The 27194-nt window shown below is 33.8% G+C and overlaps 1 protein-coding gene across 1 annotated transcript; it reads right to left on the reverse strand.

Moving 5' to 3' along the window:
- Positions 1–4001: 4001 nt before the first annotated feature.
- Positions 4002–23599, reverse strand: LOC128185124 (uncharacterized). Its single transcript, XM_052854800.1, has 4 exons — positions 23424–23599; positions 8260–10757; positions 4648–4829; positions 4002–4070 (listed from the first exon to the last, which is right to left on the reverse strand). Exons 2-4 carry the CDS (start codon positions 10754–10756, stop codon positions 4002–4004), a joined length of 2748 nt encoding a protein of 915 aa, XP_052710760.1. The 5' UTR covers position 10757; positions 23424–23599.
- Positions 23600–27194: the final 3595 nt, after the last annotated feature.

A 27194-nucleotide genomic window follows, 5' to 3' on the forward strand; every position in this document is an offset into this window, starting at 1 on the left:
CAATTCGGAAATTGTTTTATGCGTTTTGTTTATATAAGATACATAGTACTGTCTCCTTAAACATTGCTTTTTTTAGTTTAAAAAATGATTGATAACTCCATTTTTTGTTATGCTTAAAAACCCATAATTAAAATAGAAACTTTCATTCATTTCTAATGAACTCACAATATATTCTCTGAATATAGTAATCAAGGCAAACACAGGTAAATTCTACTTGTATCCTTTAAGAGGATCCCATAATTGCCTAGTTTAACATGTATAATAAGGTGTTTGTTTTGGCAAAAATTCGTGTGGGGAATAAACTAACATGCGCTTGAGGGTGACATTTCACATAAAGCAATTTTTCAAAACGAGAAAATATCTTAATTGTACCAATAAACCGCATACGAAACAAACAATCAAAAACCGAAAATAATTTGTATTGTTTTTAATCAGCTGCAGGAGTTTAGACTTCTTTCCTGTCCACTTCTCAATAAATTCAGCCAGTTTTACTCAGTGGATTTACTTTTTAAGACACAAGGGCAAGTTAAGAATAACAATAAAAAAGTGAACACAATATCTGCAACAAAATGTGAACAAAAAGAATAAGGTGGCAGGGTATTTACAAACCATAATGTTCGGGTATTTAAAACATTTTATCGCAAGCTTAAATAACTTATTTTCTTTGAAAAATAAAAGCTCCTAAAATCATTTAGAAAAAAAATCTAAATACAATTTTTTTCAAAACAGATTATTTATCTTTCATCGATATATTAGCTACTTTGAACACCGCAAAAAATTTTTACCTATAAAAAGCATTTGTATTTTTAAAAAAATAGTTTAACAAACAAATAGAAATAACCTATTTTCTAATCTTAAAAATATTGAAGACGAAAAAAATTGACGAGAATTTTTGTTGTAAAAATGGTAGAAAAAAAATTATAAATCAATGTTACAATTCCAAAACCAATTATTCATCAAGGTTTTAAATAAATCGATTAATTACTTATCAAATAAAAAACCATTAATCAACAGATTAATTTATTAGACAATTGGAAAAGTTTATAACAATACCAAGTTCAACAGTTTAAAGGAATAACACTTAAGAAATGTGCTTAGATGTCCTCTATGCATTAAAGCACACTTGATCCGCTCCCGACGCAGCGTTTTAGATCTGACCCACATTCGAGTCGGATATGACGTGTTTTGTTTTGAAGTATATTTAGCAAACAACGATGAGCACAAATCTATCGATTAAGTCTTAGAGTCGGATAAAAAGATGCATATTTTTTTTACAGAAAATTAATAAGAATGATTAGAATACATGACATATTAACATAATAATTATCACATTTTCCTATACATCTGTTAATGATTTTTCGATGATGTTAATTGCAAGAGTCACAATTAAATCACTCATAATAAGATATTTATGTTTATGTTGAGCGTTCGGCGTAGGTATGAAATTAACACTGAATTAAATAATGTCAATGTGTTTATTCAACACACAGTTAAAAAGGCCCACAGTGGTTACTAGTTGACCACACATATTATGATTTTAATAATTCATTGCTGGTGATAATAAACATTTAAGGATTAAATGAAAATTTATCGTTTAGAAAATAGTTTAATGTTTTCATAGTGAAAATGTGTACTTAAAATAGAATTATCCTAACACCCCCCCCCCCCCCAACATGTTAATAAAGAATTAATAAATGGTCAGTCAAGAATAAGGCCGGAGTGGTTTTCTCCCTTCGTTTGCACCTATGTGATAGTTAAACTTAGGTGCAAAAATTCAGTAATAACTTCTAAGGACTTAGGTGCAAAGAAAATTGTATAAGCTAAATCATTTTTTTGTTAATTTTCTTTTTGTCCGAAATTCAGATGTTTTTTTCTTAAAATCTTCTTTTCTCCCGATGTCATCATGAATAATCTCTTAAAAGATACATTTTCCCTATGAAAACAACCATTGGCACCTATGTGACAACTCAGACGGTTTACACCTAAGTGACAAGATTCGGTTATATATATATATATATATATATGTATACTGAATTTCTGGGTTTGTTAAGAAGCTCAGAAAATTGTCAATTCAAGTGCTTCATGGTAACTATAGTGTGTTGGAATCATTGAGACTCTTGCATTTATATCTTTGCCATACACGTGATCTATCGTGGTTCCACCATCAGTTGTTATTTCCGTCACTAGTTGAGTATATCCATTTCTTTCCATTAACTGCTTGATCGAAGAGATGCCATTGTTTATGTTTTGATTAAAATCGCCCATAATAAGGCAAGGAAGATTCAAAGTCTGAACAAATACTAACATTTTATTCATCGTTTTCAAAAAACATTCAACAGCATACGATGAAGGTCGGTACAATGTAATAAATAATACATTACTCGCTTTAAAAGCTATGTATTCTAGATTGTCAATAGGTAAAATAACTCGTTCATACTGGCATTGTCTGTTAAGCTTTCTGTAGACACATACTCCTCCTTTGCCCTGAGCTTGTATTGCATTGTCTGAAGTGTATGCATTTCTGCGAAGTTGATGAACTGATGAAAACAAATCTAATTCCGTATCAAGGGTTATTTCATTTGTCACCCATGTTTCTACTAAACACATGAAATCAATACTTCGATTTCTTAAAGTAATTTTAAGATCTTCTAAATGGTTTCGCAAACCCTCTATATTGTGATACAACACTGTCAGTCTCTTTTCAGTCACCTCTTTGTCTATGTCAAGAAACTGATGCATCGAGGCCAGACATTCCTGGATACATGGATTTGAATATATTGACTTTTCATTAAAATCTCGCAATGTCAAACCTTCGAGGGAAGTTACACGACTTAAGGCAACATAAGCTTGTCCTGGTTGAAAAATCTTTTTTAATGACACAACTGCTTTAGAAACGGTTAAACCTTGCACTTTATGAACAGAACATGCCCAGGCAAGTTTTAATGGAAATTGTTTTCTAACAATGTTACTGTTTTTCCCTACCATCTCTTCTACTCGCTCGATGGGTACTCTAATTTCGTTATTTACTTTTGTTCCACGTCGCTTACCAACACTTTTGTTGTCAAAACAAACTTCTACCAACTTCACCTCCGATGCATTCGTAGACTTTCCATGTACGAATTTTGTAACAGTTCCAAATGCACCGTTAACTAAACCATCTGCAATATCAATGTTATAAATCAGCATAACCCGTGCACCAACACATATCTGAAGCTCTTTTACTAACCTGAATTGATTTTTTACCGACGAAAGCATATTTCCTTTCTCTTCTCCTCGTGATGACTTTTGTTTGATACAGTCTTCCGCTCTTAAAACCGTTGGTTCTATTTCATTGTTTGAACAGAGTGAAGCTAATGCTTGTGCATTGAATTCATTGACTTGAGCATTCGTCGAAAATATATGCAATGCGTTAATAATTTCGTCATTTTCTCTGCTCTGTAGTAAATCTTTGTCCTCCGAACTTAAGTTTTCCTTCTTAATCTTTATTCTACATCTGTTAAGAAGCTCGGCAAATTGTTTATCTTCTTTTTGTCTCATGATCTCGGTCAAAGTCACAACTTTAAAAGAATCATTCCAAAGATCAAAGTAGCAATCGTGTATGAAAAGAGGCTTTCCCTTAACAGGCGGTAACTGAAAAAAATCACCAAAGGCTAAAACGCTCACATTTCCAAATGGTGTATAATCTCCAGTTTGTTTTATTTGTCTTAGACGGCCGTGTATGTAAGTCAACAGTTTCTTATCAACCATCGAGATTTCATCAATTATCAACAACTTTAGCTGCCCGAGTTTTGTTCTAAGCGTATTTAACTTGTCATCACCAAGTGGTTGATATTCTAATGGCAAAGCGCTGTTTCCAGGTATAGCAAATGTACTGTGAATAGTTGCTCCTCCAATATTAAATGCTGCTACACCCGTTGGTGCCGTTAACAATACTGATATATCGTCTGGGTTTGCTAGGGAAGGAGCAAATAATCGTGATAACTCATAGTAAATGCTTTTAATTAAATGACTTTTCCCAGTTCCAGCACCCCCTGTGATAAAAACTTGTAGTTGCGAAGGTTGTCTTCCACCTATTGTTTCAACACACCATGATTTTAGTTTGTAGAAAATCCTTTGTTGAGTTTCATTCAAAGATCGGATAATTTTTGTGCCTTCATCTTTTGAAATTAAAGGTTGGGAAATTTCAACCGATTTCGAAGACTTTTCTAACAAATCAGGAACTTGCAGTTCTAATTCATTATCGTCGGTTTCTTGAGCTTCTCTCTCAGTTATACATTCAAGCCGATCAACTTCTGATTCTGGACAAATCTGTGACCATGCATTTTCTCGAATACCACCATTTTCAAGTGTTTCTTCAGCCTTTTCTAAGGCATCTATATCCTTTTCAAATGAACTCCGGTTTCTTTCAACAATTTCTTTAACACCTGGAGAGTTATAAAATTCCTCGTAGCTATTTCTAGATTTAAATTCTTCGATTGATCTGTGAGGACAAAATAATTGCAAAATACCGAAATAATATTTCTCAGCGGATTTATCTGGTGAAAATCGGGGGTATCGTATGACAGCTTTTTCAGTTAATGTTCTTTTCTGAATGTAACCCAAGTTTTTCTGCAATAAATGAATGGGGCTTCTTGGATTTTGTGATACCTGCGATGAAGCTAAAACTCTATACGCAGAGCAGAACTCAGCTAAGCACATACTATCAAATTCATTAGAGACGGGTCTTGCAATGTACTTCTCAGTGAGGCTTGACATCCAAATTTCTTCATCTGCATCTGATTTCTTTTCCAAAACTTTTAAAGGTAGACTCATACGAATCGGATTTTCACCTATAGGTATAAACTGAACCTTTCTTGAACATCCTTTCAACTGCAAATTGCAAACTCTGAAAGCAGCTTCTTGTGCACTAACCTCTCTGTGATGTAAATATGCGGCTCCAAGTTTTTTCATGGCAGTTCTTGCTTCATGATTACCATCTCTTGCTTCTCTTTGGGTGCAATCCAAAATTTGACTCATTTCTCTTTCTGCTTTTGAAATGTAAGACACTATATAGACTACGCATGCATATGCATCAGTTATATATTGAATGTCCATGTTTGCATTCCAGCAGGAGAGTAGCTGTGCGTTATACTGATTAATCCATGATTCTTTAGGATTCCGTTTAAGGACAACACATGTTGACTTTGTTAGAGAGTTGTTTGCTTCTTCAAACTGTTCCTGAGTAATACCTAATGTCTGGAACAATTCTTCAGCAACCATCTCTTTCGAGTCATTCTCCTTGATAAAATTCCAAATCCTTGATAACAACTCCTTTGATCCATCTTTTCGGTTGGTCTCTTCAATATTGTGTCGAATAACTTTATCGTATTCTTCTTCGGACATATTCAAGTCAACAGTCTTTATGTTTTCTTGCCGAGGATGACACACAAAAGTTTTGTTTGATGGTGGTCGTGGAAAATTGAATCTACATTCTTTAGAACCTTTTTTACATGACTTCGAATGCGACTTGCTGTGCGTTTGAACGCTTTTAACAATTTCATATGTTTCATCATTTTCACAAGGAATTTCACAGGTAACATATGCATCAATAAAGTCAGTTACCTCACAATCAGCATCTGTATGCAATTTTGGCGCATCTTCAATCCAAAATAGACAATGTGTATGCGGAGATCCTCTTTGCTGAAATTCAACTCGATAAAAGTAATCTTTAACTTTTCCGATAGGATTTGCATTTGATAAAATCACTTTCTTGAGAAAGGTTCGAAACCGATAATCAAACATGCGTGAAACAGTTATTGGATTCTTTTTAAGAAGTTCCCATTTTTCTGAAAGTGTCAAGTCTTCAACATTTTTGAAGTCATTCTGTTGTTTTAAGATAGCTTCAAATATTTCCGGCCATCTCATTTCAGCAGCAGAGAAGGAACAAAACCATGTTGGAATACCCAGTTGCCTGATCATCGCAAAAAGATCCTTTTGTGCTGTCTGCCAAAATGGGGGAGTCCCTCGAATCGGTTTTAGAAATTTATACCCGTCGTCCGTTTTAAAAATTTCCTGCAGAGATTCTTTGTTTTTTAATGATTTCAAAGTTAACTTACTTCCATCAAAACCTTTCTCTGGTGTCTTTCTTAATGCTATTGAAACGTTTGATACTACTTGTTGCAATTCTGTAATATACTGAGAAAAGAAAATCGGTATCATTTGCGTATCTAGGGTCAACATTCATTAATTTGTTTAAAAGATATCTGGACAATGTTAAACGGACGTCTCTTTCATCGTCAAATACATTTTCACCCGTTGGGAAGTGACATGGAAAGCACTTTGTGTCTATTCCTTTTTCTGTTAAAATGCTAACTGGATTATTTCTTTCACAAGGTGCAAAGCAAAATATTTGATCGAAATATTGATCAAGAACTTCTTGACCTAAATCAACTGGCTGCAGACAAGTATCATGTGGCAATGCATGATTCAATTCGTCATCAACAGTTTCGCACATTTCTTTTTCGTGTACACCTTCCTCGTCAGAATCCTCATCTTTATCAGTAGACAATTCAATGGGATTTTCCCAGGTCTCGTCAAATTTAAGGTCTTTGTAATATTTATTTGCTTTGCACAAATATTCAATTGCTCGTCTGACCTTTTGAGTGTTAATAAACTTGAAATCGCAATGTCCTTTATAAGAAAGTTTTCTTTTCAACTTAACTTGAATCAATTGGTTATCATTTTCAGGTCGTGGCAGTGACTCTATAGTATCAGACACATTGCTTGGTACGCATACAACAGGTCCTTGAACACCAAGCTGACCTCCTTTAGGTAAAGCCATCATTTTCCTGAATGGAATGATTCGCGAGACAAGGTGGCGCTCAACAGAATTTAATTCTTTTAAAACTTCTGGTACCTCTACATTTTCTAATTTATTCATATAACATTCACTTGGCATAGTTCCAGATTGGAGTTTTCTATGGCAAGTGTAGCAGACCCACAATTTACATCTAGAAGAGCACACGTGTGTTTCAGTCCCTGGACAGCTTTCTAGATAGTTTCTGGATACACATGCTTGTCCTAATTCAATTCCGTCTGGTGTTTTCTTGTCGTACATTCGAGGATCGCATATCAAGACTTGTTTTCTGAAAAATAGTTTGTTGCATACTGAACAAACATGATCGGGATACATCTTCATTTCATTTTGAAACTGTTCTTGCACGAAAGTCCAGTTCTTCCGATTTTCGTGATTTTTTGTCCGTTTGGCATACACAGAATTTTTTATTTTTTGTCTGTGAACTTCGCTTGTTTTATACTGTGCATAAGAAGCTCTTTTTACCTTGTCTTTATGGTTTTCATCAGTTTTGTACTTTTGTATTGATGCCAGCTGTACTTTTGCTTTATGATTATCATCAGTTTTGTACTTATGTATCGATGCTTGCTGTACATTGTCCCTATGAATCTTATCCGTCTTGTACTTTTTCACTGAAGCTTCTCGGACCTTTGTTCTATGTTCGTCGTTTGTTTTGTACTTTATGATTGATGCATCTTTTAGTTTGGCTTGGTGGATAGAATCTGTACTGTACTTTGTTTTTGATACTTCTTTAACTTTGTCCCTGTGATGCTGATCCTCTCTATATTTGATTTTTGAATACAATTTTAAACTCTCCCTTAGCTGTTCACTTGATTTGTATTTCTGCTTTAATGCATTTATCTTTTCCTGCTTGTATGTTTCATCTAAGATGTATCTATTTGATGCATAGACTTTTTGTTGACTTTTTCGTTTATTTATTTGATTAATACACTCAAAAGCATTACAATTTTCTTTTACTCTTTTCTTTCTGTATATATTCAAGGTTTCAGTACTTTTTCTTTTTCTTCTCAATTTCAACGAGTCAGACATTTCATATTGGGCAAGTGGATAGCTCTGTTTAGAATCTAGAACATCTGAGTTTTCAAAGGTAGACAGCTTATGATCGTTTTCTGAATTAGTTTGTTCTACCTTATTGATCTCAAACTGATCACTGGTTTTTGAGATAGGAGGGATCATTTGACATTCATATGAACTTGTAATTTTTACCCCAGTGACCTCGAACTGCTCAAAACCATTGGCATTCATAGAATTTGCCAGCGCTATACAATGTGTATTAAGCTCTTCAATTGTATGATATTCAAGAAGTATACAAGTTCCACATCCCGACACTTTACCATACATATCTCTGGAGTGAGGATCAAAAACATAGAAGGAATTTCTGCCCTTAAGGATAATGTAGGTATTACCTTTGAATGTGACAAAAGCACCATCGGAGTTTACAAGAGCAATATTCAATGCTTCGTGTACAGTATAGCTTTGCAAACCAGAATCATGCAGGAAATTTCCAGGATATATCAAACCAAACAATGAATCAGCAAATTCGAATGTAAATTCTTTATTGAAACATTCAATTTGTCTAGGAATTTCTGAAATCATTACATAATCATTGTGCATGGTAGAGCTACCTGCCAGAAACTTATACAGATCATTTCCAGTATTCAATACAACATTCATGTCAGTAACATTCCAGTCTTGTGTGTGCTTTACCTTGCTATACATCAAAGAAGCAAGACTGTTCAAAACACATTGTTTTCCGGCGGATGCACCGAACCTAGGATGTCCTTGATGACAGTTGCCATGCAGTATTTTCCTCTCCAATTGACGGTTTTCATCACCAGTGCTACATTGAGAAATTTCTTCCAAAGTGGTGTCGTAAGAAAATGTGTGTTCACTTTCTAATGTCTTGCTTATTGATTCATCCTCAACATTGTGAAATGCTCTTTTCGAAAGAACATTGTTTGTGACTGTGCTTGCAGACCTCTTTGGTATGTTTTCCTCTTGGTCGTCCACAGATAGAACAACTTCGTAATGTGCTCGGTAACAATGTTTCAGATAAATTGCCTCAGGTTCTACACTTAATCTGCTGTTTGCTTGTTTTCCGGAAAACCTTGCCCATGATTTACCGCTATTGTCAAACACAAAAATATCCGTTTGTAGCAGATGAGCTGCAGCAATAATTTCAACTTCGGTGGCCCATACACCATTTTTTAGCATACCCTTTTTCATAACATAATTGCAGACAGACTGGTATCCTGATCTTAAAAAGCTCAAAAATGTTTGCTCATTTTTTAAAAGATGATTCACTATAATGCTTCGTATTTTAAAATGATGGCATTCATCGCCAAAGATTGCAAATGACAGTGCTCTAAAGAAACAATTTCCGTCCCCTACAATAGATCTGGTTTTAACAGGGACCGTGAGCATTTGTTCAATATCTGTGGATTCTTCCGATTCATTTGAAACAACACTGGAGTTTGTTCTTTTTCGCAACCGTTCTTTTGTGACTTCTGATAGTGGACAGAAAGTAAATTCAGTTTTTTCACTTTCAATAACAGACAGTTCCACATTATCTTTCCTCAGTTTCTTCATGACTGCTGGGATTTTGGTTCTCGGTTTTTCTTTCAAAACATCAATCAATCTAACTTCCCGTTTTCCATAGTTTGGTTCTGATAATTGCTGAAGCTTGCGATCAATTTGGTTTTGTATATCAGTTGGAAATGAAGTACATCTTTTCTTAAGTCTGTTACTAATCTCTTCATTCTTTTCTTTGTCACAAATGAGTGAATCAAAAGTCATTTTACGTTTGCTTGAATTCTTGACATTTTTATTCGTATTATTTTCTTTATCAATCAAGATTTCACTTTTGATATTTTTTTCAATATTCACTTCATTCACATGACTTCTTTTTCTGTTTTTGACATTCTCTTCAGCTTGGCATAGACTCAAATGACTATTTGATTCCGTGTGACATTTCGTTTTCCGTTGACATGTAGTTGTTTCTTGTTCAGTTTTTGTTTTTTTATAAAGTTTTGAATCAGTTTCTTGTTTAATTTTCTGTTCTCTTGTTTCTTTGTTCAGTATACGTGTTTCAGTTACCTGATTAGTTTTCAGTTCTCTTGTTCGTTTGTTCAGTTTTCTTTCAGTTTCTTGTTCAGTTTTCAGTTCTCTCGTTTGTTTGTTTAGTTTTGTTTCAGTTTTTTGTTTAGTTTTCAGTTTTTTTGTTTGCTTGTTCAGTTTTGTTTCAGTTTTCAGTTCTCTTGTTTGTTTATTCTGTTTCGTTTCAGTTTCTTGTTTAATTTTCACTTCTTTTGTTTTTGTTTGTTTGATCAGTTCAGAAGTTCCATTGTTCAGTTTAGTAGTTTCAGCAAAGTTCAGCTCAGTAGTTTCAGTATTGTTCAGTTCAGCAGTTTCAGTATTGTTCAGTTCAATAGTTTCAGTTTTGTTCAGTTCAGTAGTTTCAGTATTGTTCAGTTCAGTAGTTTCAGTTTTGTTCAGTGCAGCAGTTTCAGTATTGTTCAGTTCAGTAGTTTCAGTTTTGTACAGTTCAGTAGTTTCAGTTTTGTTCAGTTCAGTAGTTTCAGTTTTGTTCAGTTCAGTAGTTTTTGTATTGTTCAGTATAGTAGTTTCAGTTTTGTTCAGTATAGTAGTTTCAGTTTTGTTCATTTTTGTTTCAGTTCTTGTTTGTGTGTCAAGGTTTTTTATAGAGGCCTTGACAAGCCTCTGGCCACTAACTTTGTTAGTTTTGGCCAATGTTCCTGTAAAGGAACATACTGTTTCTGGGTTTTTAAAAGAGTTCCCCACCAAACTCTGTGAGTGTTCAGTGTTTGCTGCAGACTTTGCTGTCTTTCTCTTTTCTTTTTCCCTGGCTGCTCTTTGGGCAGCAGACACTCGTTTCGACCTCATTCTACAAAATAAATCAAAGCAAAATTAAGCTTAACAAGAATAGTCTTACTATATTAAACAAATAGCGAAAAATTGCATTACCTTTAACACTCATAATTAAATGTTTAAACCACAAAAATGTCAAAGTTTTAAGGTGGCTCAACATACAAAAATATTCAATGATAATGTTCAATGAAAAATCATGGTTTGAAATAAAGAACGGATAACAGGGCTGTTACAAAATATTGTATTCAATTAATCACATTTAACTTAATAATTAAATTAGAATTTCTTCAAATGCTTGCGATTAAAATAAAATTGATGACATAGGAGAAAATTCGTAAAGTATTTTAGTAAACATTCGATAGGCTATTAGAAACCAAATTGCAGACCAGAACAGTTTACAGATATTATATAAGATGTCTAATGAACTGTGACTTCTGTGATTCAAGACTTCAAATCACCCCTTTAGGTTTCATAATTGCAAAGCCATATGGACCCACCCTAGGGATGCGCCAATATCCCATTGGCCTTTACTTTACCTACTAATAAATGCTTAAATGCAACATGAGATCAAAATTTTAAATGCATTAAAATCACATCGCGTAGCACTTTTTACACCAAATATCTTAATGAATGAGTCTTTTCTAGCTTTCAATTTGTCAAAAGTAAATTTGATTAAACGTTCATTAAATCAATATAAAAGGAAATTAAAATATTGTATATTTATCATTCTTTTTTACTATCATACAACTTGGCATTGAAATAGTAATCAAAGTTTGGAATCTAACAAAAACTATATTTTTGATGGAACATTGGCGTAAGAAAATATCCATGTTTTTTCAATTCAGAGTTGCTTTAGATTCAAAAGTAAAAAAATAACATTAATTTTGGATTTTTTTATAATATGAACTAATAAGATACATGGGTTTCAGAATATGTTTTTTTTAAATATAACTTGCCTATCAAAATAAATTTATATTAGCTTTTTAAGCACTCATTCTATAAAAATATTTGTGTGAAAAAATCATTAAAATCAGATTTTATCTCTTATTATTTTAGAATAGTCAATATATTAACTTTTCTGTCAATTCAGATATTTATTTACGTCCTTCATAAAATGAAAAAAACAGAAATATTTTAATATTGGAAACAAAAAAAAATAATCAAAATATCCTCAAAATTTAAGAATGTTAAAGGAAATGCAGGCTAAACAATATCAATTTTAGTTAATATATTTATTATAATTTTAGTAGTTTAAGCTGTTAGACATTGTGGTATTCTATCATTTCACTGAAGAATATGAATTTCATATCTTAAACAGATGTTTACATAACTGCGGATAATTACATTTATTTTTTTTCATCCTTTAAGTTGAGAAAAAAGGTAGTCACCTTGACCTGATGTTAATGTGAAAACAAGATGGTCAAATTTGATAACATTGATAGAATCATTTGGTTATATGATCTGTTTGACTGTCAAAATTTCATGAAATTCGTAATATCAGTAGTACGTCTGATAACGTAATACTCTGCCCTTAATTAAAAAAAAACCAATGGGAAATCCATAATATATGACAAGTGCGAACAAAAGACCCAGATGCTGAACAACACGAGAAGTTCAAGTATTATTAACTGAAATATTGCAATTAACTCATGTTTATTAAATGTTTAAGTTGAGTGGCAGCCAATATAGCATGTAGAGTATTTTCATAGACACCAATTACTATGTAACAGATGGTAATAAAAAGATGGTAAAGGTATCTTCATTTTCATGTCTATTAGTTGCTATATATGCAAGGCTGTTCAAAGTTAATTCTATGTTTAACGTAACCTGCTCGCGTAGGTTTAAAGGGACCTGGACACGATTTCAGATGACAATTTTATTTTTGATTTTTATGTATTAAATAATTCAATTGTGTATTTTGAATGATTGACCAAAATTTGAATGTTATTAGTCGTGTTACAAGCGAGATACAAAGGAAAGAAGTCGTTATGTAAACAAAGCTCGAGTCTTATATTTGTTTACAAATAATGTAAAGAAATTACCATTTCTTTGACAAAATAACTGGTGGAAACAATGTGTTCATAAATAAGTTTATCAACAACAAAATGCAACATTAGATTGAAACTTTTACCAATTCAAGACATATGTAAACAATAACAAGACTTGAGCTTTGTTTACAAAACAAAGTATTTTAACCTCTGTAACTCGCTTGTAACTCCATATTTGACTTTCAAATTTTGATAGAGCATTAAAAACATCCATATTAACCATTCTTGACGTTAAAATAAAAAAATATAGAAAGCTGTCCAGGGACTGAAACACATGTGTGCTCTTCTAGATGTAAATTGTGGGTCTGCTATACTTGTCATTGAAAACTCCAATCTGGAACTATGCCAAGTGAATGTTATATGAATAAATTAGAAAATGTAGAGGTACCAGAAGTTTTAAAAGAATTAAATTCTGTAAATGAATGGAAATCATTTGTTTGAAAATTTTGTTTGTTTTAATTTTATCGCCCTCCCTCTTAGATTTGGTATTTTGAAGTGACACAAGCATAGAAATAATTTTGGGTGGCCTAACAATGACAGTTTAATGATTTAATGATGAACATCCATTGATGTGCACACATAATACAGAAAAATAAACATGTGCAGATCTAGAAAATTCAAATTTCTTTAAATTTACATAGAAATTACCAAAAATATGCCTTGAATATGCTAAGTAGATCTGTTTTATAATAATACAATTATTAGCAAACAATTTTATCATTTTGAAAGATTTTCAGACAAGTCTAAATTTGTCTTATTGGCTTCCAATATGGATTCATACCATTTTGCTGCGAGGGCACTAAGCTAAAATCATATACAAGTTTACTATCTAGAGAAGTCACTTTCCTAATAAAGCATGGTAATAAAACATTAGATATCAATACATGTACAACGAGATGTAATTATAATCGGGGCGATTATCAAGTCTCCCAAATGAATGAGGCCATCATTGGGGGTAGGGATGACCCACATGGGTCAAACTTTACAGACAAAAAGATTTAGAACCTGATTATTTTTATTTCTGAAGTTTCATGATGTTTCCCAGGGGTCCTTTACTAAATACCAGGTGAACCAACATGACCCAAGGAACAAGAATATATATGGCACTTCCTGTTTGAGGGGGGTCAGGACCTACCTCAGGGCCCATGACCTACATACCACGTGATGCCCCTTGACACAAGGAACAAGGATACATATGGTTTTGGGGTGGGGATCTTAACCATTTCCAAGATATTCGGGAACTTCCAGTTTGAGGGGGGGTAGGGGAGTCAGGACCACCCTCAGGGCCCATGACCTACATACCATTTGATGCCCCTACACAAGGAACAAGGATACATATGGATTAGGGGTGGGGATCCTAACTGTTTTCAAGTTATTTGTGCACTTCCTGTTTGAGGGGGGTCAGGACCACCCCGGTGCCCATGAACTACATACCATTTGAAGCCCCTAAACACAAGGAACAAGGATACATGTGGTTTAGGGGTGGGGATCTTAACCGTTTCCAATATATTCGGGCACTTCCTGTTTGAGGGGGGTCAGGACTACCCTCAGGGCCAATGACCTACATACCATTTGATGCCCCTAAACACAAGGAACAAGGATACATATGATTTAGGGGTGGGGATCTTAACCGTTTCCAAGATATTCAGGCACTTCCTGTTTGAGGGGGGTCAGGACCACCCTCAGGGCCCATGACCTACATACCATTTGATGCCCCTTGACACGAGGAACAAGGATACATATGGTTTAGGGGTGGGGATCTTAATCGTTTTCAAGTTATTTGTGCACTTCCTGTTTGGGGGGGGGGGGGGGGGGGTCAGGACCACCCCAGTGTCCATGACCTACATACCATTTGATGCCCCTAAACACAAGGAACAAGAATATATATGGTTAAGGGGTGGGGATCTTAACCGTTTTCAAGTTATTTGTGTACTTCCTGTTTGAGGGGGGTCAGGACCACCCCGGTGCCTAAGACCTACATACCATTTGATGCCCCTAATCACAAGGAACAAGGATACATATGGTTTAGGGGTGGGGATATTAACCATTTCCAAGATATTCGGGCACTTCCTGTTTGAGGGGGGTCAGGACCACCCTCAGGGCCCATGACCTACATACCATTTGATGCCCCTTGACACGAGGAACAAGGATACATATGGTTTAGGGGTGGGGATCTTAATCGATTTCAAGTTATTTGTGCACTTCCTGTTTGAGGGGGGTCAGGACCACCCCAGTGTCCATGACCTACATACCATTTGATGCCCCTAAACACAAGGAACAAGAATATAAATGGTTAAGGGGTGGGGATCTTAACCGTTTTCAAGTTATTTGTGTACTTCCTGTTTGAGGGGGGTCAGGACCACCCCGGTGCCCAAGACCTACATACCATTTGATGCCCCTAATCACAAGGAACAAGGATACATATGGTTTAGGGGTGGGGATCTTAACCGTTTCCAAGATATTCGGGCACTTCCTGTTTGAGGGGGGTCAGGACCACCCTCAGGGCCCATGACCTACATACCATTTGATGCCCCTTGACACGAGGAACAAGGATATATATGGTTTAGGGGTGGGGATCTTAATCGTTTTCAAGTTATTTGGGCACTTCCTGTTTGAGGGGGATCAGGACGTATGCATGGGCCCATGACCTACATACCATTTGATGCCCCTTAACACATGAAACAAGAATATATATGGTTTAGGGGTCAGGATTCTAACAGTTTCTGAGATAGATGGTCATTTCCAATTCCTGGGGATGGGAATGACCCCAGGGGTCAGATCTAAGAAACCCTATATATTGCCTGTAACGGTCAATATATGATTCTGAAAACCCTATATAATTATCTTTGTCCCTTTTTAAGTTATAACCATTTACAATAGAGTTTATGATTTTTCCCATAAGGTTTAATGTTAGAACCCACACCCTTTTGACCCCCAGAAAAGTGGTTGGCCAACCCTAAATGAGAAAAATCAAACCAGGGTGCACACCTATCGTATCCTCGAGTTTTGTACAATTCTGTTCAGCCATCTTTGAGGAACGGGATCTTCGTTTGGGAGACTTAATGAATTGTGGGTAAATAAATATCCTATAAATAAATTATAGCTACATGTGGTGTCTTTAATTACTTTACACTAACAAGAAAAAAAATCACATTAAATCTTTCAGTAAGCTTAGAAATAGTGAAAACCTATATAATATCATTCAATACATACACAAACTCAATCTTTCATTTTTGTGAAAACTCGCAATTTGCTGGGTTTTCTCAGATTTTATTAACACTGATTCCGGGACTTGGGTGCTAATTGACACCTTCGTTACTCCCAATCTTTATAATTTCTAGCATTCAGCAATCTCACACACACTTCCCATTACATGACACATTAAATTAAATATCAACAGGACAACATTAAGATGGTGACCATCTCAAAGGGCCCCACTTAAATAATGGACAATAGGATAAAAAGCATTTCATATAATTTTGCTTTTGACCTTGACCTATAAATATAACTTAAAAAGTTCCCAGCTGGCATTAGAACTTTCAATTCAATCTCATTACTCATAATACAGACATACATTTTTGTTCAATTTGAGCAAGATATTCACTAAATATGATTATAAGCTTACTTTTTTCATGAAAACAAGAAATCACATGTAGGGCGGCATGTCTTTTGGTTAATAAAAATGCTACATGTACAAATTATCCATTTATCAAAAAAGATCAATTTTTAATATCAGTTATGGTTGTTTTCAAATATGTGTGAGCAATGACTCAAGGAAATTGCCACAAGTTTCATAATATTAGGTAAATGTGTTTAAACTAATGCTTCTTATGAAAATCAAAAGATAGGAGAGGGTATACATGTAAGTGTATTTCTAAGTGATGTGATGCTTTTATCATGATAATATCATGTTGATGTATGTAGCATTGAATAAGGTTTCTTATTTAAGGAGGTTGAACAACAATTGACCTCTAAAAGATTAGGTGAAGATGCTTTACTTATGGAGAGCCCTATGAATCTGTGTTAGATAGAGGAAAGTGTAAATAGTGGGTTCATTTAAATGACCATATTTTTCTTAAACCTCACTGGAATTGGCAAAATGTGGTATACTTTTTCTCAGAATAGCATAAGCTTTTTAATTCTAAGACAAAATGAGTTTTCAGAGAATGTTAGTGTGAGTTAAAGATAGCAAGGGACAGTTTCGGATAAAGTACCCGTAAATATTTTTGTAAAATTGAGAGTTGCTGTACTTGAAGGCTTATGAGTGTTGCTAAAATTCATGAAATTATTTTTAATGATTATCATTAGTTAGAGGGATGTCTCTTGTTGAAATTGACATGAAATATGTAAAGTACAGGCAACGCGGATCCCGTATTGGCCTGCGTTACCGTCACGGTATTTTTATCGTTCCCGCGATACACCATCGCGGTTTTTGATCGCGGTATGGATAGCGACCGTGATGACACCATGACAGTGGGATTTACCGTTATTCCTGCTGCTGCTTGTTGTTGTTACTTTACCTGTACTGTACATTACAGGCAATGCTGGTCACGTAAATCCACGTCAAATATGCGACTTTAGATTTAAGCATAACAGCTGCATTGTAAATAAATTGTGGTCCATATTATTATAAAATTAATAAATTATATTTATGAAATAGAATTTCATGAAATCGGAAACTACATTCGAATTACAACATAACATGATTATATTACGCTGTTAAATTTTGTGATGTGTAAATAAGAACACATATCTTTGTATTTGACGTGCTTATTTCAGTTATTATTTCTATTAGTTAATAATCCTGTTTTTATAACAATCTTAAAATTAAATATTTTCATTAGATGAACTCGTATCAATGCAGAGCAATTTCATCTTCTCATTTTATAAGTTGACACGCATAGTGCCGTAAACTGTCAATACATGTGTATGTTTTAAATTGAAAAATGAACAAATGTCGGGAATCAACTAACAAATCTATTTTTCCATTCAATAATAAAATTATCATTCATATATAAAGTTGGTGCTGCGTTAAAGCACATGGAATCATAACGTGTTATCAGTATGCGTTTCCTGTGTAAACATATTAAAAAGTTTAAGTTACGATCATTTTCTGTGTATACATGTAGTGATTAACAAACTCAGGGGAGAAAACGACATGCCCTTGAGGGTTTTCACACCTTTTCACGACAAAAGAAAAAGTCTATATCACGTACGGCTTCGTCTAATCGCACAACACCTTACAGGAGAGAGAGAGAGAGAGAGAGAGAGAGAGAGAGAGAGGGGGGCGTTTAGGCGTAATTTAACGTACACTTATGTGAAATATACTAATATCCAATACTAAATATTCATAAAATTAGTATTCATAAAGGAATATGGTACACTGTGATTGAATCCATCATGCAATTTCAGATTTGAGTCCACGTGCTGCACCTGTGAATCAAATCAGCCCGCTAGCTCTACCATGTGTTTCCTTCATGATAAAGTTCCGTTCTATTAGTTTTATTTTTAATAAAGAAAATAAGAAGTATGTTTAACAGTGAAGTTTTTTTTTGCAATGTTCATGATGCATGATATACTGTGTTTGGAAAGTTTAATTCGTTGTGTTTTTTCTCTATCTCTCGTTTAGTTTATAATGGAGGTTTTTTTGCGGGAAGGAACATCTTCAACACGTTTAGCGGTTAAAGAACGCAGTAAAATGAATCAATTATTTGATATAACTATTAGTAAAATTGTTTCATATGCATGTAGAATTCTACTTGGTCAATCGTTACACAGATTATCTACCTGCCTCATTCCTGTGTATTCTGTGCGTTCAAGCGTAGAGTGAATTCCTGTCAATGCGACGGTTTCACACCTATTGGGACTAAAGTTAACTTCGACAGTCATAAAGCGGTGGGGGGAGGTAAGGTTTCGGGTTTACATATTTGTAGTAGCTTTCAATATACTGAAATGTTTTAATGTTTTTTTATCGGCATGAAATATCAACAGCAAAACTTTCAAAACATGTTCTTAATTTCTTTCAAATGTGTAAGAACATAAGAACGGTTTAACAACATTTCGTTCTCAAAAAAAATTATCTAGTTATTCTGCTGAGAGAGAGAAAGAGAGAGAGAGAGAGGGCTCGGTCGCGAGCGAACGCTAACCTCCATCACGGCGGGTAGCTGGTACACCATCATGACACCAAGACATTGGATACCCACAATATCTTTCGATTACATAATTTTATGCAACCCTGGGTATCTCTAAGACTCCTTACTCTCTATTTGTTATAATTTAGTTCAGAGAGATACACGTTAATTTGATTTTTCGCATTACAATGGGGTGTATTCGTAGGTGGCAAAGAAGTTGATGAGAAAGGAAAGGCTGGTAGACACACGGTATCTTCCATCTCTCGCAGCTTGGCCCTCATGTCCTGCTCACATCCAGCATGCAAGACCACAGCTCGATCGACTTCCTCAGGCCCACTGAACGTCACACTCATTTCCACACTGAACATTCAAGTCAGACTGAGTCTTGAAGAACACACGGCTTCGCACTTAAAGATTGTCGTCGCAAACGTAATGCACTAGAAAGTGGGAATCCTCGCGCAATTGACAAAGATGAGCCATACATGTACCTAAAGTAACGCAACACAAATTCACTTAAACTTGAATTCACAAAAAATGTTCTTTACACGTAGAAGACCTTGTAAGAAATGAACCGAATGTGCTAAAAATACCGGGTTGGTAATTTTATAGGAAGCCCTAATTTTTAATCACTTACTCATCATTAGTTGACACACATGGACTTCAGCAACAAACAACACAAATGTAGGCGGACCAATTAATTGTTAAGAAAACACAATCGCACTGCGTACACATTTATAATTTTATTGGCAATTAAAATCATTTCATGATAATTTTTAATTTAACGACCTTTTTAAAATATGTTTATTTTATTTGCAATTGCTGCACAATTATTAAATTAAATACTTTTATAATTTATTTAATAGCTATGAAATAAAAAAAATAGTAAAAAAGACTTCGATTATAATCTCTGTCAAAATCTGGTTAAATATCGTCATTAAATATAAAGAAACATGCAATGTATTTGTAATTCGGGGAGATAACTCCCGCTTGTATACGATACTTTTCCATCGATAATTTTACGGTGGCGGGGACAGGTAGATGAAGAGTTTACCGTGATGGGAACGCGGTATACCTGTCTCACCTGGCCGATCACCTCGATGTGTTTATACCGTGACGGGGCGCGGGAAACACGGGATCCGCGTTGCCTGTACTGTAGGCCCCATATGTAAGGTACATGAGAATCAGAAGTAAAATGCAAAACCGCAGCTATGACTGTTGTGTTGACTTTTCACAGTGAAATTGCAAGTAACAGATGGGAGGTAAAATAACACGAAAAGTAGGTGGATGGGACATTGTAAACTATACACCGTCCGATATGTTTCTGACATGTGATGGTGCAACATGCACATGGTACGGAAGGTCAACCCTTTACAGGGAATTTATACCTGGGGGAGGTCTAAAAAGCTGAAAAATCATGAAAAATTAGCAAAATATGAAAGGGTTAAAATCTATTAAAATAAAATTTGTAGAAAAATTTACAGGTTTTGAATAGTAGTCTTTTTCAGAGATTGATGACTGGCCCTATAACAAGTGAATTAAAGGTATTTGTGCTGAATTGGAACTAAGGAAATTCTAGTTACAGAGTTCCAAAGACACAAATCCCCTGGCTACAATGAATTGTATCAAAAAAACTGTCCTGTGCCACCCGTAAGCCTTGCAACTGCATTACATGGGGTATAAAAATGAAACATCATAACGTAGACTGAGTAGGGCTGTCACGGTTCCAAAATTGTTGGTTCGGGTCGGGTCGTAAAATTTTTGGTTCGGTTTCAGGTTTTTCAGGTCAGGTCTAATTTCAAATAAAATTTTCATTTTTTTTGCCACTTCAAAAGTTTATTTCAATCCTCTATTACTTCATTCTTTAAGAACAAACTTCAACATAATAACTAGTTTCATGACTAGCAAATTGAATTACATTAGATAATATAAGTTAAATAAAAAAAAAACTATTTTAATTTATAGAATATAATCATCACCGATTTATAAAACTTAATGCTTATTATAATAAATGGTTACAAGTGATTTGATAAATCTAATATAATGTTAACAAAATAAGTATATTTAAGATTTGAAACAAGTATAAAAAAAGTCTAATGATACATGTATGTTCGTGTATTTTCGAGTTGCAAGTACATGTACATACATGTAATGCACACGGCCGTGTGTTCTGTTTTCTGTAACCACGCAGATTTTCCCACATTATTTTGCATGAATTTGACTTCTGGCTTTCCTTATTCAATCTCACTACTTATAAATCCAGATAGTTCTTACCCTAAATATTTCTATAAACAAATATTGAAAACATGTTCATCTTGAGCTGCCATCTTTGTTTAGTGAAGTCGTGTTTTTCCTTTATACACAGGTAAATTGCCTGATACTTTATTTAATGAGTGCACACGCATCGGTGAACATGGCCAGTTGTATACAAGTCAATGTTCATAACAAACAACAGGTCCATACTGATGAACCTTTCAATTTAGATGCCATTTTTCATAGAAAACGGATAATATTTCAAAAATCGGAACCGAAACCAAATTGTTCCAGGGTTTTTGGGTAATAATGGTGACCAGTGACAGCCCTAAGACTGAGCATGCAACCTTTAGTTCAGGTTGGTAAAATGAAGATGCTTTGGATCCAGCAATGTAGGTTTGAAATTTACATATTTCGTTTCCTTTTTTACCCCCCCCCCCCTAAATTTACTGTCTTTGTTTTAAAAATCTGCACTCGACTCAACAAACACACATAACATACATTATACTGAGCGTTCCCTTATCATACTTGCCAACCTCCAACATGTAAAAATCTGGTCATGACCAGATTTGGAAAGTAAAAAATCTGGTCATAGCGCGTAACAACATTCACGACATATTTCAATGATGTATACAACAAAAATGTGTGTTAAAATATGTGTGTTATATTTTATTGCAAAGAAGCATTGTAACTAACAGTTGCTGATTTTGAATTGTTTAATACTTCCGATGTTGGTATGTACTTAAAGCAATCAACAGACTGGTTAAATTTACAAGACAGAAGGGCATTTTAATTTTCATTATTAAGTTCCGAGCGAAAAGTGTGATTTTTTAACAATGCTAAAAAATGCATTCCAAGTTTTAAGTAGAGCTGAAACGAATACCATAAATAAATATTCAAATATTTGTGAATGCTATTCTAATCGTATTCGAATATTAGTAGATGTCATCTACAAAGTAGTATTTACGTTTGACAGCTTATTTGACTATGTAATATTGCATGTGTAGACTGCATTAACATGTCATCTAAACTAAACATATAAGTATCCAATGAATAAGGGGCACATTTTATTTTTATGAAAATGATATTAAAATACATCTCAATTAACTACAATCAAAAGATTTATTACTTCTTAAATATAATACAGCAGTACTGACACCTGAGTCCGATACGTAATCAATCACTTCCTGCCATGCCATGTATGATTATAGTATTTGATAAAACCAAGAACAATCTTTAAAAAATCTTTTGATTTACCTTCGATATTATCATTCTGTAACCAACATGCACTCGCTCAAACATATTTAACAAATTATTTAAATCTTTCTGCTATAAATACAATATTCATATTAATATCCGAAATGCTTGTCTCCGTCCGATGTAAACCGTGCTTTAAATTCAATGTAAACAAGTATGGCAGTCATAGATCAGAATTTTGAATTTATGATAAAATAACAAATATCATGAGACCGATTGGTGTTTTCCTTTTAGATGATTGGTTGCAGCTTTCTATATAATACTTCTTGTACCAACTAGACAGAGTTTGCAAATGGCATTGTATAGTAAAATGTTCCAAAACCAAGCTTCTCTTTTCAATCGTAACGAAATAATACGATGCTGTATAGTTTACAGCGCTGCATACGGACGTTAAACATGTGACTGAATATTTGAATAATAAATTTCCATTCCAAATATTAGAAATTTACTATTCGTTTGCGAATATTCGAACACTCATTTCAGCACTAGTTTTAAGATTTGCATTTTTTAACATTAAATTTAATGACATAGTACCCATACTCAGTCTTAATTACATATAATACAATAAAGAATAGATATGCAAGGCTGTCTAGCTGACATGTAAACTGATATAGTTGACACGGTGTAAAATTATAACATCTGGTGATATTAATACTGTTATAAAAGTGTTGCCATCTTCATGCTCTTCGAAAAAGGTCTGAGTAGTTGCAGTTGTAAAAATATGAGCAAAGCGAGCCATCGGGAGAGGTCACCAAATTTCCCTTTATATACTTGTTTACTGCTCATAACACAAATTTAGTGTTTAGGTAGGCTAGCCCACAGGAGCTCGAGTTTTTCTCAAAAAAGCCAAAAAACTTACTTTACTGACTGAACCATGAGCTATGTAGCTTAATAAAGAGACTCCGATGTGTTCAGTCAGTTAAGTAAACTAACTTAATAGTACTAATGAGTCCACATGGTACCAACACATTTGTTCATGAATTTGTTTTTACTTACATGTTTTATATGTAGGTCTCTTCTTGATACAACAAATGATACAGCTAATTCAAAGCACCGTCTTCACAAATTCTTCTGAACCAGCGTTGTCAACCTTCGTAACTCTTGTAGAATATTCTATGACTATCTCAGACTACCAAACATGTGAGCAAGTGAAGTGTCGATTTGCACGAGGTGTTTTAGCTATTAGCGTACTCTCGAACCCGATGTACATGAACATGTTAATTCGCTCCACGACACGTTCGCAACCCAGTGATTTAAAGCGCATTTCTTTCATCCCCGTATACAAAGGTAGACGGTATCTCTCATTGCTTCATGAAAAAGTGAATTTTAACTTTACAAATTCAATGACTGTACTTAAATTATCTGCATACCTGTTTTTATAAAATACTGACAATAATGAATTGTTTCTATAATAGAATTTCAGAGTGCGGATGCATGAATTTTCTCGCGAGAGATAGAGAGAGGAGGGGGGGGGGGGCATTCTAAGGCGTGATTAATCAGTCTTGACATTTCTTTGATAGATTAAATACGCTTTGTATAGCATGATTTTCGTTCCGTCCATAACGATTTTGGTCCCACGTAAAATATTAATTGCAGTTCCGGAGTGCAATCACAATCTTAATCAAAGTACTGAATAACTGGCGGGAGTTGATTTTGTCGATGTTTATTCCTTTTTAAATCAATGATATGTTATTTTGCATGACAAGTACATGTATACGTAGTTTCTAATTTGAATTACGCATATTTTTATAATATGCATGAATTTTTTAACTTTTTCGACTAGAATGTCGAGAAACCTCCTTATGAATCATGTTAAATAATATTTAAAGATAAAATTAATTCAATCAAACTATGTATCAGTGGTAGAAATATTTCTCGAAAACTGTATGGATCCAAGCAATATTGAACTCTAGTCTCGTTCAACCAAACGCTCGGCTGACACCGTAAATCTCCGACAAGGGTTTACGGAGACAGCCGAGCGTCGAGTTGAACGAGACTATATTGAACTCTGGCGTAGGAATACATACGACTACAAAAAATATTTAAATTGTTCATACCATTTAAAATCTGACTATTTTTAAGGTGTTTGTAAATAAGTTTCCTTGAAAAACAATGCTTTAGCATACTTTACATCGAATTCATCAATTATTTTCAAGAACTAAGTCTTGTCAGGAGCAATGATTTGTGCTGAGGTCCAAACACTGTTTCACTTTCGGTTTGTCCGAGTGACTGTATAGGATAGTTGATTAAAAATCAACTCCCAAAAAGTTATTAACCCAGCCACCCTTATTTAAAAATTATTTCCATGTGTACAGGTTCAAATAAAGATCAAATAAATAGAATATTATGAATGCATATACATTAAATTGACCATAAAAAAGTTTAGTATCCGACAAGTGACACATATAGGCCTGGATAAAAAAAATCATGTACATGCGTATAATAAACTTGTAGAAAGGGAATCCTGTTAGAAAATTCAAAACCCTAAATCCTTATTTTGTGAGTACAAAATTTAATTTGAACCCACCATTTATTATTATGGTGAACTCCAAGTCGAAAAATGAATGTATTGAAATACCATTAGCTTACGGACCCCCCATCGTTCGAGAGCTTTTATATAGTATTAAGCAGTAGCCTGGTGTGTAGTATCAGAACGTTTTTCGGTCTGCTCATTGGTTTTTGTTCATGACTATGACATGTTTGAATATCTTACAATATCTAAAACGATTCATGCTTAAATTCCCTTGAAATTAGAATTAAAAAAAAATAGAAAAATCTAAAATGTTATAAATGGTATAAAATCAGAAAAAACTATCCCCTGCATTAGGCTAATGATTGATTTCAAGTTGTCTCTTTATTTTAAACCTTATAGGATATAAGATTTTTTTTTTTAAATTAGAAAAATAAGACACAAAAAACGCTCAATGACTACTAATATTTAAAGCCCTTGTCTAAGGATTCGAGGTTTAAGAAAAATTTCAAAATTGAGGATGACATGTAAAATATTTTACAATACATCAGAAAGCTGATTGCGAATTTTTAAAAAGTCACACATATTTAACAAAGGATCTTCCATAGAGAAATTAAACAGAGCAATCCTATAAAATCGAAAGAACTTGCTTCTAAGGTATTAATAATATAATAACAAATTTTGCAGTTTATGTTTAGGTTGTGTAGGTTGATACATGACCCCGTTCGCTATTATACATGGAGATACTTAATTTATTTTGATTTTGGATTTTAAAAATTCTCTTTCACAGACACTTCAAGAATTAAGTCAATATATTATACACAGCTAATAATTTCTTTACTTGTTCTTTCAATTTTTAACCTTAAAATGAATTATTTTATTCAAAATTTATTGACTTAATTGAAGAATGAAAAAGTTACAGTTTTTATCCCAAAATCTGTTTTTCTGTCTAAGTATAAGATCCCTTATTATACAGATGAAATACAAAAACATAACTGGTTGATTATGTTTTTGTACATCTTAACGATATTGTTTTTATGATTTCTTAAAGAGATGGTTTAAAAGAACATATTAGAAGTATAGCTGCCCAACGAATAAGCAATAAGAACAATATACATGTAATATCGATTCTTACATTTCTAGTATGTTCCTTGTAAAAACCGGAAAAACCAAAAACGGAAGTCCAAAACCATATATACGCGTCTTATTTAGAATTGGTACAAGACTATTGCATACTACTTTTAATACTTTAAGATTTTGTTGGAAATATGGTTACGCATTAACTCGCAAAAAATTTAAATGCTTAAAGAAAGATAACTCTAGAACTTTATATCTAAATGTACTGTTAAATTTTCCATAGAAGATCTTTTAAAATTCATATTTTAGAAAGTACTCATCTATTAAACACTTAACCTGGTATGTATATAGCTTTTATGATTATCATCCATTGTGCAAAGCGAGACAACTCTTCTAATTTAATTTTTTGAATTGTTAAAAATATATCATTTTGAACCCCTTGAAACCCCTATAAGGAGTCAAAAAGTTGCCCCTTGGACCATTTTTTTTTTTAATTGTACTCTTTATTCTGAACTATTAACCGTAAAAATTTTAAAGATCGGATGAAAAATAAAAAAGTTACAGCTTAAGGGCTGTTTTGAATAGTGACCCCTTCAGATCCCTTATTTTTCGGAATTTTATTTTCAGAACCTTTTCCGGTCTGCGCATTAGGTCTCTAATTGTAAATAAGAAATATAAAAATATTTGCTAGAAAACTGTTTGAGAAAACGTTACATGCGTGAATTTAATTTAACATAGAAACTCCCGTAGACAATTTTCATCGGCTCATAAAACCGGAAGTACTCAATACTATTCAATGAAACTTGGAATATATCTTAAATACGTCTATTTAAACAATATCTATCCGTATTATAACATTCCTAAGTTTTCTGATTTTTTTTTGTTTTTTTCATCCCCCCTTTTTTCAAGTTTGAGGCCTAAAATCTCAGAATACAGTCAAAAAATGGCGCTCGGACCATAATTTTTAATTTGTACTCTTTATTCTTAACTAATAACCGAAAAGAGTTTGAAAATCGGATGAGTAATAAAAAAGTTATAGCTAAAGTGCTGTTTTTAATACTGACACCTTCAGGTCCCTTATTTTTCGGAATTTTTTTCCCAAGACCTTTTCCGGTCTGCACATTAGGTCCCTAATTGCAAATACAAAATATAAAAATATTTGCTTGAAAACTGTTTGAGAAAACGTTACATGCGTGAATTCAATTTAACATAGAAACTCC

Source organism: Crassostrea angulata, chromosome 5 (assembly GCF_025612915.1).
Source record: "Crassostrea angulata isolate pt1a10 chromosome 5, ASM2561291v2, whole genome shotgun sequence".
Taxonomy (NCBI): domain Eukaryota; kingdom Metazoa; phylum Mollusca; class Bivalvia; order Ostreida; family Ostreidae; genus Magallana; species Magallana angulata.